Source organism: Pyrgilauda ruficollis, unplaced genomic scaffold (assembly GCF_017590135.1).
Source record: "Pyrgilauda ruficollis isolate IOZ18807 unplaced genomic scaffold, ASM1759013v1 scaffold124, whole genome shotgun sequence".
Classification (NCBI taxonomy): Eukaryota; Metazoa; Chordata; class Aves; order Passeriformes; family Passeridae; genus Pyrgilauda; species Pyrgilauda ruficollis.
The window spans coordinates 1,291,794-1,307,694 of NW_024510766.1; the positions used below are offsets into that span (position 1 = coordinate 1,291,794).

At 40.3% G+C, this 15,901-nt stretch overlaps 3 protein-coding genes across 7 annotated transcripts in view; 2 read left to right on the forward strand and 1 right to left on the reverse strand.

Annotated features, from left to right (window-relative positions):
* RHPN2 (rhophilin Rho GTPase binding protein 2) overlaps positions 1–6,527 on the forward strand; it is a 30,909-nt gene extending 24,382 nt beyond the window's left edge. The window contains exons 10-15 of one of the 2 annotated variants that reach the window (XM_041490546.1): positions 96–215; positions 305–499; positions 1,594–1,670; positions 2,419–2,565; positions 3,370–3,525; positions 4,806–6,527. In XM_041490546.1, coding sequence (XP_041346480.1) covers positions 96–215; positions 305–499; positions 1,594–1,670; positions 2,419–2,565; positions 3,370–3,525; positions 4,806–5,057 — 947 coding nt within the window. In that variant the 3' untranslated portion in view covers positions 5,058–6,527. Of the gene's footprint in view, positions 1–95; positions 216–304; positions 500–1,593; positions 1,671–2,418; positions 2,566–3,369; positions 3,526–4,805 lie in introns of those variants that run through there. The other variant, XM_041490547.1, reaches the window with a different exon arrangement.
* Positions 6,528–8,219: 1,692 nt separating this feature from the next.
* FAAP24 (FA core complex associated protein 24) lies at positions 8,220–11,295 on the reverse strand. The gene is made up of 5 exons (XM_041490548.1): positions 10,926–11,295; positions 10,462–10,613; positions 9,712–9,851; positions 9,262–9,414; positions 8,220–8,703 (listed from the first exon to the last, which is right to left on the reverse strand). Exons 2-5 carry the CDS (start codon positions 10,571–10,573, stop codon positions 8,461–8,463), a joined length of 648 nt encoding a protein of 215 aa, XP_041346482.1. The 5' UTR covers positions 10,574–10,613; positions 10,926–11,295; the 3' UTR covers positions 8,220–8,460.
* Positions 11,296–11,424: 129 nt separating this feature from the next.
* The window catches only part of CEP89 (centrosomal protein 89), a 34,329-nt gene continuing 29,852 nt past the window's right edge, over positions 11,425–15,901 (forward strand). The window contains exons 1-3 of one of the 4 annotated variants that reach the window (XM_041490542.1): positions 11,431–11,555; positions 13,301–13,407; positions 14,585–14,740. In XM_041490542.1, coding sequence (XP_041346476.1) covers positions 11,517–11,555; positions 13,301–13,407; positions 14,585–14,740 — 302 coding nt within the window. In that variant the 5' untranslated portion in view covers positions 11,431–11,516. Of the gene's footprint in view, positions 11,556–13,300; positions 13,408–14,584; positions 14,741–15,901 lie in introns of those variants that run through there. The other 3 variants (XM_041490543.1, XM_041490544.1, XM_041490545.1) reach the window with 3 other exon arrangements.

Genomic DNA, 15,901 nt, shown 5'->3' on the forward strand with positions numbered 1-15,901 from the left:
TGTAATAATTCTCAATAATAATTCACAATAGTACACCTAAAGGATCAGGGGACCAAGAGAAGTGTATGGTTAATGTTTTTTACCCATTATTGCAGTGCAGCCTGGTGATGATGAAGATCAGCAGGAGAAAGCCTTGTCCCAGCTGTATGACTGTGTGCCTGAAGGGCTGATGGTTCTTGCTGTTTTAAAGGACAAAGTTCAGAGAAAACAATTAGGTAACTACCACTTTCACACAGCTCCAGTTTGAAAATTACCTGGTATTTATTGTCTGTGGATGACAAGCAGTGGTTTTTAATGTTTCCAGGGAAAGCGCATTTACGCAAAGCCATTGTTTACCACGAAGAAGCTCTCAGGGTCTGTGGGCTCTGCAAAAAACTTCGCAACATTGAGGTTCTCCAGGAGGTTCTGACAGCTGCACATAAACGTTCACTTCTCAAATATGCTCAGCAAGAGACAGAAGATGACTTCCTAAGTCTGCTTCAGGCTCCAGATATACTCCGTAAGTGTACACAGCCGGAAATAAAGGATATCCAACCATAGGCAAATATGGTTTCATATGGATTGGCCTTTAATTTGTATATAGATGTATTCCATACAGAACATAAATAATGTAGAATATATACTGTACATTTGTAGAGTTCCTGTTGTAGTTGAGATGGAGACAATAGAAAGCAACACTCCATTTTCAGAAGGCTTTAAACCTGTTTTTATTCCAGCATGCATGCTTTTTATACATTCTTACAAAGCTCATAAGTTTACACTTTACTCATTGGTCAGAAGAGACAAAGTGCTCATTGGAATAGACAGCTACAGGTTTCTCTTATTTATCCTTCTTTCTTTCTTGGTTTCTCTGTCAACAACCTTGGTAGGAAATTCTTCCAGGGGTAAACATGGATCCTCTTTTCAAATTTCTCTTTGGCTCACAGAGGTCACTGTAAAACCTATTCCACAAGTTCTGATTTCTTACATGTTTCCTCAGTCACAGATCAATATATTTTGGTCAGTATATTATTTTGTTAGAACTGTTTTACAGTATTTCTGTCTCTAGCAACACTGTTTTGTGGGATAGATAACAATGATGGTTAGTTAGAATCCAGCTTTTTTTTGGTGACTATCTTGTGAGCTAGAAAAAATGGGGAAACTTGAAAAGTTAAAATTATATGGGGGAAAACTACAGTAACTGTTTCTTGAGCCCAGCTCTTGTACTAGATTATGTTGTTAACTCCATTTGACTGCTATTTATTTTTCTACCTTAGTCCACCTCATACTACATTTTCCTCTTTGGATGCAGTAGGAAACTATTAGTGCTGGTTTTAAAAACTTCTCAAAGACAAAATAAAGATGGCAATAGCATAATTTTGTTCTGAGGGATTTTTTTTTTAAAGTTTTCCATATTGATACTGTGAGCTCTGAAGACATTTTTAAGGCAGTTCTGATATCTAACAAACTTCCACAAAGATTAATTTTTCCACAGCCCAGTAAGAATTTAGGACAAATTCCTATGTAGCTTGGAATGCAAGAAAAATAAATTTTGATAAATTTTGATTGTTTTAACTAATACTTAAAATTAATTTTGTTTTCTTTTTATTTCAGCTAAAACAGAACATAAAATAGAAACAATTGCTCCTCAGTTTTCCAAGGTGAAAGTTAAAGACTTCTTTCACAAGCTGGTATGTAACAATATACTGATGCTGACCAAATTCTGCCATTTTGATAGCAACAATAAATTCACTCTAACATGAGGGAAGGGACACAAATATTTTAGCCTGAAAAAATGATCCTGTAATAATTGAGGTTTTTTTCAGAAGTTTTTTTTTTGTAGAAATCCCTCCTAGCTTTAGAGGTATAAGTCAACTTGAGAGAAGCAAAGAATAGAAGTGCTATTTCTGTATGGCTTGCACAACATTCAGTCTTGAAAACCTTCATAAAAGTCCCATGAAGTCTCAAGAAATAATTGCACACAACTTAAGGGGAGGGAGAGATACCTAGTTTGTGGAGACAGGCATGCAGAACATGTGACTTGCATGTGACACAGCCAGTCTTTCAGGTGGCTCTGTATGTGTCAGTGAGCAAAAGGAACTGGAAATATGGTTAGGATCAGAATATGCAATGTTTCATGAATCAGTTTATCTCCTCTGACATGGAGTAATACAGGACCTTACAGCCTACGCGGCCAGAGGATTCTGCACAACTTAACAGAGATCCTGGAACAACTTGGCAGTTGCCTTTATCCCACTCTGTCTGAAGTACCAACTGAACAATCAAGAAATCCCTTTGCATTTCCGGGGAATTAGCTGGGAGTTAACCTGAGTAAAATCTACAATAGATGAGCTTAAAGCCTTATGACTTACAAAACCAGAAATGCTCACTTACAAGTGACAGTAAAGCACAGTATGCCTGCTGTTGTGTTCCCTGCAGGGCCCACTGACAGTGTTCTCAGCCAAGCAGAGATGGACAGCCCCACGGACCATTTGCCTTCACCATGAAGCAGGAGAGCTTGGATTCAGTCTGAAAGGAGGTTCACCAGTACAGGTTTACTGTCTTGATCCAGTTTGTTCTGCAGCTGTAAGTATATAGGAACAATTTCTCTGCAGACTCTAGCATCAAAATGTACCTTTAGCTACTTCATACTCGTGGATGGAGTATTTATTGAGTTCTATACATGAGGATAGTAAATTCATATAATCTGAATGCATTTTAAGTGCTATATATGCTGCAGATTCTTAAAGTACCCATATCCCCAACATCACATGAAACTAGAGTTGATTTCTTTCTCTGTTCATTGTTAAAAAGTCACAAATAATAAAAGCAAATGTTACTTCCTGTCTTATTCAGGAAGTTAGAAGGGATAAATACTGTAAAAGGTAGCAACAAAAATAAGGATCAGGAAGAGAATGCAAGGTGTAGTGTTTGCCTAAGGAAAGAAGGGCAAGAATATTTTATTGACTTTTAATGTTGCTCTTCCAGGGAAAATCCAAAGGGATAAAGCAGCACGCAGTGAAAAGCAGTTTACTTATAGAAAAGGCAGAAGTAACCACAGAAATAAAAATAAAAATAATGATGAAAAATAACTAAACACTGCAGAAAATGTCTGCTGGGGGACAATAGCATAGCAAAGCCCAGGGTTTATTTACTTAAGGAGAAAAGTGAAAATAACACAAAAACAGCCAACATTTGATTATAGCAGAATCACATCAATGGTAACTCCAGAGGTAGTTTGTGTACTTGAGAAAGTTGCACTTGTGTGGCTAGAGAATGGGTTTGTAGCATCTAAGAGTGAAATGCCTTTGGGACAGATACTCTGTGATGACAAAAACATTTTACATGTCTCTAATTCTGGATAATAACCTGTGCCAAATTTTTTGACAGTCAGCAGGCCTAAAAGAAGGTGACTACATTGTATCAGTTGGTGGCATGGATTGCAAGTGGCTTGGTGTCAGCGAAGTGCTGGAAAAATTGAAAAATGTGGGAAAGCAGCCCATGGAGATTGAAGTTATCAGTTGCCAGGATACAACAGCATCTTTGGTATGTAATGAGGCAAATTGCCAGATTTGATATGCTAGAGTTTTGTCCCTTGCCTGCCTTCAGTTCCTGATTAATGTTTACTTTCCTGTAGTCAGATATCCCACTCAGCCTGTGAATATATAAAGCCTTCAGATATGTTCAGTTTTAAACCATCTGTTTAAACCATTGTGACCTAGCAAACTAAAGCAGTCTGTCTGCATAAGAATGGTTGGGTGGGTGGTGGGCTTTTTGGTAGTGCAGCTACTTAGATTAATTGCATGAAAAATTTCAAGACCTAGTTTATCCCCCTAACTTGTCCCAGAGGATGAAGGCATGACCCTCTTCAGCAGTGGAAAAACCGCAATGAAACAATAATGGAATGAAATAGAACATCTAAGACCACATGTTTATTTTCTATGCACTGTTGTTCTAAATGATCTGTGACTTTTGTATTAGATCATGGATTATTTTATGTATTTTTCTATTTTGGTGAACTTTTAACTGTCTAGTCAGTTACAAAGCTACTATAGAAGCTTTAGACTAAGGGAAAGTCATCACAAGATTAAAAAATATTAAGCTCTAAATAACTTACTAGTTGTTTGAAAGAACCTGAAGTTCAGCTAAATCCACTGCTTCATGTTTTTAACATTCTCTGGCAAGCTTAGACACTCAAGTAATGTTGCCTGAGAAGTTATTAAGGTGCCCCTGCTGCTGTTAAGTTTTCTTGTTTTGTTAAAATTTGTTTTCCTTATTGAACATAAGGAATTGTGCATCTGCCATTCCAAGTTGCAGCTGGAAAGAAAAGGCTAGAATTGAATCAAATTGTTTCAGGGCAAAGCTAAGAGGAGACAGAGAAGGCTGTGCCTTTCAGGTATCCCAGGAGAATGTCACACAGGAGCTCCTGTAGTTGTGATCTGTATAGAACTGAATACAGTATAGAATACTGTCCAAAGACAGCAAAAGTACTCCCCTTCACATCTGTGCAGGAATTACACACTTGAGCTTTGTAGGGAGGTTAGTGTGTATATTAATAGTTATCCTAGAAGCCAGTAAATGTTTAACAACCCAGGAAAAGATTCACAAGTTCCTTTATGCTTTGAAGGGTATACCTTTGAGTCTACATGTGCAAAATGCCAGGGTCACAGCACTCTGAAGGGCCTTGTGCTCAGTGATGTCATTAGCACAGAAAGCTTGCTGCAGTCCACCCTGAACAACTGTTTGCACAGGAACCTTTTGTTATTGTCAAAATTTTGACCCATTTTGGATGACTGATTCTTACAATGGTTCTCTTTTTCCCACAGCATAGCAAGAGCGCAACTTACTCTATGGGAATGCAGAAGACATACTCCTTAATTTGTTTAGCCATGGACGAGGATAAAATGGATCAGACCAAGAAAGCCCCACTAAAATTCCCTTTTCTAAGCTGGGGAACTAAAAACAGACAGAAAGCTGCAAGTACACTCTGCCTTCCTTCAGCTGTGGCTGGAAGTTCTCAGAATAAGAAGAAGCTTTCTCCCTTCACACTTTTCAATACAGAAAGTTCATTGTACTGAATCTTTCAGAAGTATCTGTTAATGTGACTTTTGTTTAAAATGTAGATAAAAATATTGATCAATTTTCTCTTCACATACGTATGTATAAACTCAGACAAATACTGGTGACTTCATTTGCTGTGCATTGAGCCACTTATGGTCAGAAGCTGGCAGAAACTGCGAAACTGAAGTATTTGAAGGTCAGAATGAAGTTGTTTGGAAGGTATGCAATAACAAGATGTAGATTATAGAATTGCTTACATGAGGACTGGACTCCTTTGGGGTTTCAAAATACAGTTACGACTGATTTTTCATAAAAATAGTCATAACTATGCTAGATGGGAGTTATTTATTACAAACTTGATGCTGAATGCAAAATAATAGGGGACAAATTGAAGAATGATTTTGCTCTTAAAAGTTCAGAGTCAATAATAAATCACTTAACACTACGTTGGAGAATTATCTTAATAAACCACAGGTGAGAGGGAATAATAATATTCAGAGAAACAAGTCTTGTGCCAAGCAACAGTGTCACAGAGTTGTGTTTTTATGCAGAGGTGCTTCCTCAGTACTAGGTGTGGCCTACTGAACAGGTAATTTAGTTCTGGAATAGAATTACAAGGCTTAAAATTTAAAAGGTCTTTTGAACTCCAAAAGGCTTTTACTCTCTTCTTTTTCTGATTTAGGTGACATTTTAAATGCCTGTTGATTCAGTTGTTAAAAACAGGCTTTATTCCAAACTTTATTTGACCTATTTGCCCTAAGACTCGTATCTCGCTTGTGTTGATAAAATTGATAGCTGTGAAACAAATCTCAAAATGGACATATTATAATATATTGATTCAGGGGCACATAAATTGCAGTGATGCTTTAAAATATGATAAAATAAGTACTTGTGCTAAGTGGCAGGGTATTTATTTACTATCACATTAAGCAAAAGAATCTGCCCTTGGAAAAAATAATGAGCAAGCTGTATCTATAGTAAGGAGGGGGACAAGAAATAACTGGTGAGCATTTCTTTGAGATTCTTCTATTATTTCCTTAAATTAATTGAAAATTGCTAACACTGTAGTGTTAGTTAACTTTGCCATCTACAGAGTAGATAGATACTTAAAATTTACACAAAAATCTGCATCTTGGTGTAAACTTTAAAGTTGGCATTTATTTTTAATTTCTTATGTAGTAAGTGTAAATATCTTGATGACCCTTATTTAAGAATAAAAATCAGATGCTGCCATTTACTAGTAGCTTTTTAATTCTGCTTCAGCTTGCATGATAAAGCATAATTTACAGGTTTTTGCTATTTACTGGTGCCATACCTCTTGTGTGTTTCTCTAATGTTGCTTACAGAGATTAAGAAACTTTTAAGAAAAGATCCTGTATTGTGCAATATCAACTAAGAGTTTAAAACCAACTTCATTACAAAGAGTGTAAACATATTTCTAGTTTCCCTGTAAAGGTTACATAAAAAAATAAGTTGTAAATTTCTTATTACTTGCCTGTTCTTAGCAATTACTCTTTAGGTGTACTGGGAGTAGTGCTTCTTTTACACACACAAAGAGCAGCAGCCAGACCCTGATCTGCACAGCCCTGCCTCCCAGTATTCCATACAGATGAGATTTACTTTGCCTGTGTGCTGAAATTGCTATCCAAGTACCTAAAACTTTAGCAAAGTCCCAGCAACCACCCGTGCTGTTCTTCATTTCTCTGAAACCACTCTGATACTCTTCCTGGAAATACTTTCCCTCCTAGCTCCTGAATAATTGTCTTTCCCTTCCCGTCATCACACTCACTTGTCCTTGAGGAAAGCTTGGCATTTTCAATTTAAAACACACCCCTCAATTCAAGTCAAAATGTGGAGCTCTCAGGTGCCAGACAAACACTCTTGGTTTTCTGTCAGCTAACTGAAGAGTCATTCTACACTGAGTGGTAGCCAACAGCTAACTTAACTAGCAGTGAAAGGAGTGAGTGCCTTATGTTCTTGCTCGGGCCACAGGAATTCTTGTACCAAGTGTCTACCCACAAGGATGTATAAGGCTGCTGTAAAGCCCTAAAAAGGAAGGTTAGCAGTGGATTAGTAGTACAGCCTGTAACTCCACTAATACTAATTATTACTACTTCAGCTGAACTCTTATTTAATGCACTGGGCAGATGGCCATTTGCCATAGAGAAAAGGTGTTTGTCTTGCAACACAACAGCCACGTGCCTTTAGATGTGAAATCCAGTCTTCATAGCAAAGTGACAAAACCTTAGAAGAATAAACTGAGCAAATCCATGTATAAAGAAGCTTAAAGTACTCCCTAGTTGCCTAAAAAAAACTAGTATCTTTTCCTGTACTTTTGGAAATTCTGATGTTTATTATTCACTAAATGAAATAATTATGTCTAAGTTGTAGACAAATTTTCATCCCAAGTACAGAATCAGTGTAAATAGCAGGTCCACCTGCTGTCCATGCTAACCAGTGTAAGAGAGGGCTTTCAGAGGTGCCAAGGCTCCCACAACAGGGAGTGGAAAATCCTACTCTGCTGCCTTCCTGATGTGGCCCAAACTCCCAAGTGGTATGAGAGATGCTTTTCACACATCTCCTCAAGGAAAAAGGCAATTTTACCCTTAGAAAATAGGATAAAAATATAACTTAAAATGCAAGATGTCAGGAAAATCAATCTTCTTTAAAAATAGATTTTCAAAATATTAATACTGGAAGAATAGTATGAATTAGGAATTTTGTTCAAAGCTTCCCATATTATTTCTTTGTAGTGTATATAATAGTATGATTGATAGTATAATTAACATATTAGAAGTTATAATTTATCAAAATATTTTGCACCTTTTTAGTATGCCAACCTATATTCAGAAGGACAACATGAATTAAGCAATATTTTGGATATCAGACACATGGGAATGAATTTGTTAATGCCCCACGAAATGGAGGGGTGACCAGAGAAATAAGTTAGTGTGAAGTCAAACCTGTATTCCAGTAGGACTTTCCAAAGGAACTCCAAAAAGTTATAAACCAAAAGATGTTGCTATAAAGCAATATATGCAAACTTTTTGAACACATGTAACATATTTCCAGTTACTGAGAAGTTATTATGCATATATTCATATGGTGGTTTTTTTTCTTGAAGTCCAAAGTAAGCAAGCAGATTGCTCTTCCATTTTTTAACACAGATGCTGAAAAACACAGCTTTCTTGGTTTTTATTTGTTCTACATGGATGCAAAATACAGACTTCTTTCCAAGGCAATTTGCACAGCTTAATCTATATGAACAGAGCAGATGTAAAAAAGAAGCATCAGAGTCCAGTTGCTGCTAGCCATGATTACAGAAATCAGAAAAAAATTGTGGTTATTAAAACCAAACTTTTATAATTCAGAAGAAAAATCCCAAATGTTCGTCTTGCAAAATACCACTGCACGTGCACATCAGGAATGTAAAAAAGTATAAATTTGTTGTGCTACTGTTTGTCCCACTGCTCGCTCGAGCTCCGGGATGTCTGCGTTACAAAGGCGCTGGATGCTCCCGAAGCGCTGCAGTAAGAGCAGAGCTTTTGCTTTGCCGACGCCGGGGATGTGCTGCACGGCCTGCAGCACGGCGGGCTCGGCCAGCCGGGCACGCTGCCTGCCAAGGAAGGGGTTGGCACCGCGATCCCTGCTCTGCTCCCGCACCTGCAGCCAAAGAGAGCCGTCAGCGACACCGTGCGCCTCTGCCGCAAACGCTCGGCTGCGTCCCTGCGCCAGGAAGCTGAAGGTACAAGCTCCCTGCTTGGGTGTGCTCCCTCACGGGGTGCAGTTCGACAAAGCCTTACTAAGAAACAATTTCTCAATAGCAACAACAAATGAAAACAAGTATTTCTGTCATCTTTGTGATGCAGTCAGAGAAAGGGTAACAAGAACCAATTTTAAAAGTTTCCCTAGTCTTAGAGAAAGCAAAATCTCAAGCTGATTTTGACAGTGACATTTGCCTAACGCTAACTAGCGGCACCTCATACAAGATTACATTTTCATATCAGCCTTTTTCAGCCTTCAGCCTTTTTTCTTTGTTCCCAAATGAGCCTTCTTTCCACTGAACTACACTACTGTATCACTGTTGCAGAAGATTTATTCCTTACATTCAAATGATGTTGTGCTCCTTTAAGACCCTATGTATTCTCTCTGAAATGATCATTGGGGAGATCTACCTGCTTTGCTTTATATCTCATATTTTAATATAACACAGAAACTTACTAGTTGAATAATAAGCTGAGAAGCTTCTCCTTGATTTGCCACAGGAAGCAACACCATCCCAAGTTCAAGTACAACAAGTTTTTGTACTCCCAAGTAGTACTGATCACTGATTTGGGTTTTCTCTACGATTACAATTCCCCTAAGACTGCTGGCCTGTATTGAAAGGAAAAAGATATTAGAAAAAACCTTATTAATGACAAGTTAATGCAACGTAACAGAGACAAATTCCTTCAAGTATGAGCTGCCTAATAGCATATCAGAGGAAGAACATAAGTTGCAGCAACAGGACAGAGGTTTAATACAGCTGCAGAATTTTTCTGTTTCCAGGTGAAAATTATCCCAAAAGGTCATCTTCAATGGAATTTTTTAAAATAACACAAGAAGAATGTTTTCAGAAGCATGGAATAAACAAGTATCTCATGAAAACTTTTCACTTTATATAGCACTTACATTTCTAAACCTAACCAATCTTCGTTTGAATTCATCCCCTGCAACCAGATCTGCTTCAGAAATAAGTAAAATGCAAGTTCTGTTTGAAAGATGAAAGTCCACCAGTCCCAAGCCATCTTCAAAGATGAGTCTAACCTTCCCTTAGGATGAGATTGTTAGAAGAAAAAATACAGTGGTTAAAAATATACTAACAATTATTTCACAGCACAGCCTTCCTAAAGTGTCAATAATTCTAGTGATTTGATAATGAACTTTATAGAAAGCCTTTTTTCCTTTTAAGTAAATCTATTACAAGCAGTCCAAACTACTGTCTTTAATAATGCAAATTAATAGCAGCTCCAATCTACAAGATTTAAAAGTACTAGAGCTGCTCAGTAAACTCTGGACTTGAACAAAAATATCACATGTTTTTCTGGAGGGAGCATCATAATTTAGTTTGTTGTGCCAGCAACATAGTAGCAGAGTATAGATGTGAATTCAAGGGAGTTCAGTGGAGATGCAAATCTGCAAAGCCCCCCAAGAGCAGATTCTGCTGCTTCCCTGCAGTGCTCTGCAGCTGTGAAAACTGAGCTGACCACAGAGATACTGCACAAACAACTGGCATCTTTCAGCCTGCTAACATAGTCCATACCATAAATATGGGACCAGTCAGGCACAGAGTAAAGCACATTCCAGCTGTTCTCAGCGTTACTGGGCAAGAGAGGGGAATGCTTTGCCTGACTTGCTTTTCCTCTTCCAGTCTGTGCTTACCTTGTAGCCCTTGGGCTAGCTCTGACCCTCTCCACTTCTCATTTCCAATCACATGCCCGAAAGGGACGACTATAGAGCCTGCTGTCACAGGAGACTTCGCTTTTGTTGTCATCAGACCTCCTTTAAAATCCTCCTTCACTAGCAGTTACACCCTAGAAAGGAAAGTGGAAAAGTAGCGACACATTTTACAAACCTGTTCCAAGCTTTAAAATTTTAATAATAATTAATTTAATCAAATTTTAATCCTAAACTTAGGCTGCAATGTTCTGGAAGAGACACGATCTCCTTCCTCAAGCTTCCTTACAGCTAAGGTGAACATATCAAAATCGGCCAGCAATTGTTCACTTTAACACAGGCTGTTGTGTTAGCTTGCAAATTCCACTTTCAGCTCTACCAATCAGCCTAAAAAACGCCTGAATTAAAACACACAGATGATGAAAAAACCCACATCGCCTTTTCCATACCTTCATCCAGCTTGCTGGGAGGAAATCTTCCTGAATTACAAAGCCAACTCCATCTGCCCCTCCATCCCTCAGCTGGTGGAAGTCTCCAGACCAATTATTACACGGTGGGAGAGATTATGTTCAGGTTTGCCAGCTTTACGCGGTGCTCTGACTTTAACGAGCCTTGGAGCTAAGGCATGATCTAAAAGACAGGCACCACGGACAAGCCGGTACCACCGCAAACACGCACACCGAAACACATCCCACGGCGGAGCCCCCTCGGGAGCGGGGAGAGGCCGCAGGGGCGCGGCCCGGCCCGGAGGAGCCGCTCGCGGCAGCCAAGGGCTCGCCGGGCAGCGGGGCCGGGAAGCTGCAGCGGGAGCTCCGCAGGCCGCGGGCGGAGGAGGAGCGGAGGGCGGAGGAGCGGAGGGCGGGCCGCACCCGGAGCCGTTGCTACGGCCGAGCGAGGCTGAGTAAGGCCCGTGCTGACTGGAGGAGCGCGGGCCCGCAGCAAATCCGCCGTGGCTTTGTTTCCAGGCGGGTCGCGAAGGCGAAGCGTCCGACGCGGCGGGGAAGCGGCCGTGAGGCGGTGGCTGGAGCCGTCCCGTCCTGATGGCGTTCCTGTTCAGGAGAGGCCGGAGGGGCCCCTTCGTGAGTATCGCTGTGCCTAGCGCGGAGCTCCGTTACCGTGAGCGGGGACAGCGGGACGCGGGGTTCAGTGCGCGGCTGGGACGAGGGATGGTTTCTGCGGCTGATGCCGGTGATCGCTGAGCACTTTAAAGTGAGAATCGGGGAGAAAAATCAAGCCCAAGCCAAGACAAAAAATGGTGTCTGCGGGCTGGTGCGTTCCTTTCCTTCAGTCCCGGGCCTGCTCGGCTTTTCAGGAACGCCGAGCTTCCCTTCCCTCCCCTCTCCTCCCCTCCCCTCCGGCCCGGGCTGGCAGTGCAGCCGCTCGCTGCCGGGGCGATCCTCGCAGCACGTTCGGTGCTGAGAAGTGAACGGGTCCAGGTTCTGATGGGCGGCCCAAAGCACACAAGGGCTGTACGGCTGTCAGCAGCTGTGCGGTGTGCTCTTCCAACGCACTTGCACCAGCTGAATTTTTGTTTATTACTGCAGTGAGAGTATTGATCTTGCGTTGTTGTCATAGTTTTACCGTGGGATGACTTCACTTCAGCGGTGTTCCCTGGCAGTCTTAGCAGGGTCAGTCATAGTCGTGTCTACAGTCAGCAGCCGTAGCAAACGAAATGGTGCATGCCAGACACACATGCAGAATTAGGGAGCAGGGTGTTTGCATGACTGAGTAAAAATGCACCATTGAATCCTTTGATGTGACTTCATGTAAAACCAGAAATATTTCCCAGCTTGTATCTTAATTCTCCTGTTGGAGAAGTGAATTCAAGAATAATTTGGGGAAAAAAGATCTGTAGCAGAAATTGCAGGAGCTTAGCCTGTTTCACTCCATAGAAAAGTAATATCTGCCCAAAGGTGGTGGATTTATTATGGCATAGTATTTTCTGCTGCCTAGAGAGAGAGGATAAGAGGTAATGAGCACAAGCTCAAGCACAGACAATTCAAGTTAAACATAATAATAAAATACTGTGAGGTGGTTCAGCACTGGTCCAGGTTGGAGATACACAAGACATGACTGGACAGGACACCAAGCAACCCTCTCGTGGTTGACCCAGCTTTGAGCAGGAACTTGAGCTGGACAATCTCCAGAGCTCCCTTCCAACCAGTATACAGTTTCCTTCACAGTACTTTTGTAGGAACTCTGGTCCCAGTTTTCTGACATGGTATTTAATGTTATACCATCTTTAAAAAAAATTACTGTGCTTGCTGATGAAAAAAAAATTATTGTTTTTTTTTTTGTTTCTTTATAATTATGGTTGAACCTTTGACTGCAAGACTTAGTGGTAGGGTTTTGTTTTTTCCATCTCATACTGCTATGACTGAGGAATGACAAACTGTAGAAGAAAGGGACTAATATTGTTAGTCTGAAGCAGCATTCAGGTATTTTGAAAAAAGCTATTTTCTGGTCCAGTTTTTCTTGTATATATATATATAGGGAAAAGATGAGTAAGTTAAAATTCTGGTTTTGCAAATTGTGATATAGTAGATAGAAAATGTACATTCATGGGTCTCATGTAAATTACATTTCTAACCTTCAAGAGCAGGTGTTCATAAATGTTAAATGAACTTGCCAGCTTTACATGGTGTTCTGACTTTAAGGGGAATGAAATGCCATTTCAGGTCTTCCGTTTACATTAATTGCATGTAATTGTTCTTCCTTTTTATATTATTTTGCATTGTTACTTTCTGTGCACATTCAGTTCTGTGTTTTTTCTCATTGTAATCCTTAAAGTCATTGTCAACTAATTTTATTTTAAATCATTTAGAAACATATAGCTCATGGCCTGGTCCCTGCTGCTACCATAGCTCCTAAACCTGCAGTTCCCCGCACCCCTCCCCCTCGTAGTCCAAACCCTTCTCCAGAAAGGCCCAGGTATGTGTTGGTTTTCGGGGTTTTTTAAAATTATTTTTTCTTTTTTTTATATATATTTTTGTTGTTTCATCAGGTATTGTAGCATACTAGAAAAATCTGATTAGAAGAATTGCATGTCTTTACAATATTTACAAATCTTTTCATAAAAAGAATATATATTTAAGGGGGGAAGTTTCTCACTCTGAACTTTTTTCCCCACTCCTAAGCATGGTAAATATTCAAGACAGTAACTGTTATGTGACGTGTCTGAGTCAATTAGAGACAAATGGACTGTTTAAAGTTAGTGGAATTTTTAATTTGGCTGCTGCAGTAGAGTGTAGTACAGCAGCAGCACAAGTGCTGTGAGTCAGGAAATGTTAGCTCATTAGAAAAACAAAAATTAAACCTTGCTACCATACCAGGGACTTAAAAAACTAGCATGGAACAGCACACTGGATTGGAAAAATGCAAATTCTTTTTCTTTTAAGTTGTAGTTTCTTACAGTTTTTATTCTGTTTTTTTCTGCATTCTGGTTGTTTTCTGTGGCCTTTTTAGTGTCTGTAACATTTCTAGTTAATTTCTTCTTCCTTTTTGGCCTCAAGTTCTTGTCATTCATTTTACAGTTCTCAGCATTTCACTGCTTTAATCTTACTACTTATTTTTCCTTTTCATCATACCCTTCTCTGTACTCCACAGCATCACACAAATAGGCACTTCTGTTTGCTTGTACTGGTTTGCAGTGTGCCAACATTTATTAACAACTTCAGAATCATCAGTAAAAGGTTTAGAGTAGGGAATAATGGAGACAAAATAGCAGGACATGGAAGACCTTTTCAACACAACACCAGGTAGTATTGTTATGGCTAAAGTGAATGCTAAATACTGTAAATTATTGATGTGAATTATGGGAAAGTAACTTGGTATATTCCATGATTTTCATGCATGTGGTTTGGGAGAAACGGTAGATATTGTGCCTTACTCTTGGATAGCTGCATTACAGTAGCAAGCTGTTTTGTGCTTTTCTTTGGGAGGTTATAGTTTGTAACCAGTCCCACAGCATTCAGGGGTATTTGTGCTTGTTAACTGGGAACATTTTGATTTGATTAAATAGCGAAGACATTTTGCAAAGGGAAAGTTATAAAATGTGGAGCACAGAGAAAGCATTATTGCTTCATTGCTTTATTCTGTTTCCTTCCAGGTCTGCTCTAGCAGCAGCAATCCTTGCAACAACACTAACAGGGCGCACTGTTGCTATTCCTCAGCCTCGGCAGAGATCCCTTTCTGAAAGCGACTCCACCTACTTGGAACAAGAATGTTTTGAGCCATATGCAACAGTCACAGAGCTCAGAATAGGGTACTGTATGCCTTCTGGTTTGGTATCTTAAACTGTGGTGATGATACCTTGGAATCTCTCAATGATCAGTTTTACCAAAGACTCCTGCTGTTACAGCTACTTTCTTTTTTCCTACCCTATAATAAATTCAGTCTGAAGTGTCTAACAATCCTTATTCCATTTCTTGTAAAGTGGTGTCACACATACAATCTTCAGGGAGGCAGATTTTGATTGTACAACAGTCATAACTAAAATCACACACTATTTCTGTCAAATGATGATCAATTTTACAGAATGTGATGAGCTGAGGAATCACTTGAATTACATGTAAGGTATTTCCTTTGTGCTAAAATGTCCATTTCAAACTGTCTTTTTGGTAGAATTAGGAATCTACTATCTCTAACCTGTCATTTTAAGATAGAGAGGAAAAGGTAGTACCAGTGTTAATTGTCTATTTTAGAGTATACACATCGACACTGCCTTGGAGATGGTTTATTATCCCATACCATTTGGGGGTTTTTGTTCTGTTTGGTCTAGTTTGTGCCCAGGGTGGCTGCTGTCCCTGCTTCAGCCCCCACGCTCCCTGGCTCTGGGGGTGTCAAGAAGAATGGAGCTGAGCCGGGGTGTCTGGAGGGAGTTTGGGGCAGGGTGAGGGGCATGGGCTTGTTCCACTGAACACACTGACCAGGGATCCTGCTGTTTCTGTGGGTTTTGCCTACTTCTTTTTGTGGTTTTTGTAGTTTTTGTTTGTTTGTTTTGGTTGGTTGGATTTTTTTGGTTGTGTTTTGTTGGTGTTTTTTTGTTTTGGTTTGGTTTTTTGTTTTGTATTGTTTTGTTTCTTTGGGGGTTTTTTTTGTTTGGTTGGTTTTTTTTGGGTGTTTTTTATTACTGTTATTTTTGCTTTGGCACCGTGACTGAGCTTGCCAGCTTGGCCTCTTTTGCTGCTCCGCTCTCGGGAAGCCCAGAGCCAGTGCGTGCCCACCAGGACTGGGAACACCCTGCTTCCCGCTGGGACTGCCCCCAGCCTCCGCAGAGCCCAGGCCCAGGGACCAGCCAGCGCCGCTGGGCAGTCCCGGCGAGTCTCTGCTGCTGCTGCCCGGCCCCTCCGCGGTGCCCCGGCTGCTGCTCCGGGGTTTTTTCCTACTCCGGAGCTGTTTCGCCCCTCCCTTCCAGGAGGTAAAA

Excerpts from the sequence above, each read along its gene's own strand:
- FAAP24 (XM_041490548.1), bottom strand. The coding sequence starts at position 10,573 with ATGACAACAAAAGCGAAGTCTCCTGTGACAGCAGGCTCTATAGTCGTC. Across the intron at positions 9,852-10,461 it reads GCTAGCCCAAGGGCTACAAG|GGAAGGTTAGACTCATCTTT; the intron begins GTAAGCACAGAC and ends TCTCATCCTAAG. Across the intron at positions 9,415-9,711 it reads GATTGGTTAGGTTTAGAAAT|GCCAGCAGTCTTAGGGGAAT; the intron begins GTAAGTGCTATA and ends CTTTCAATACAG.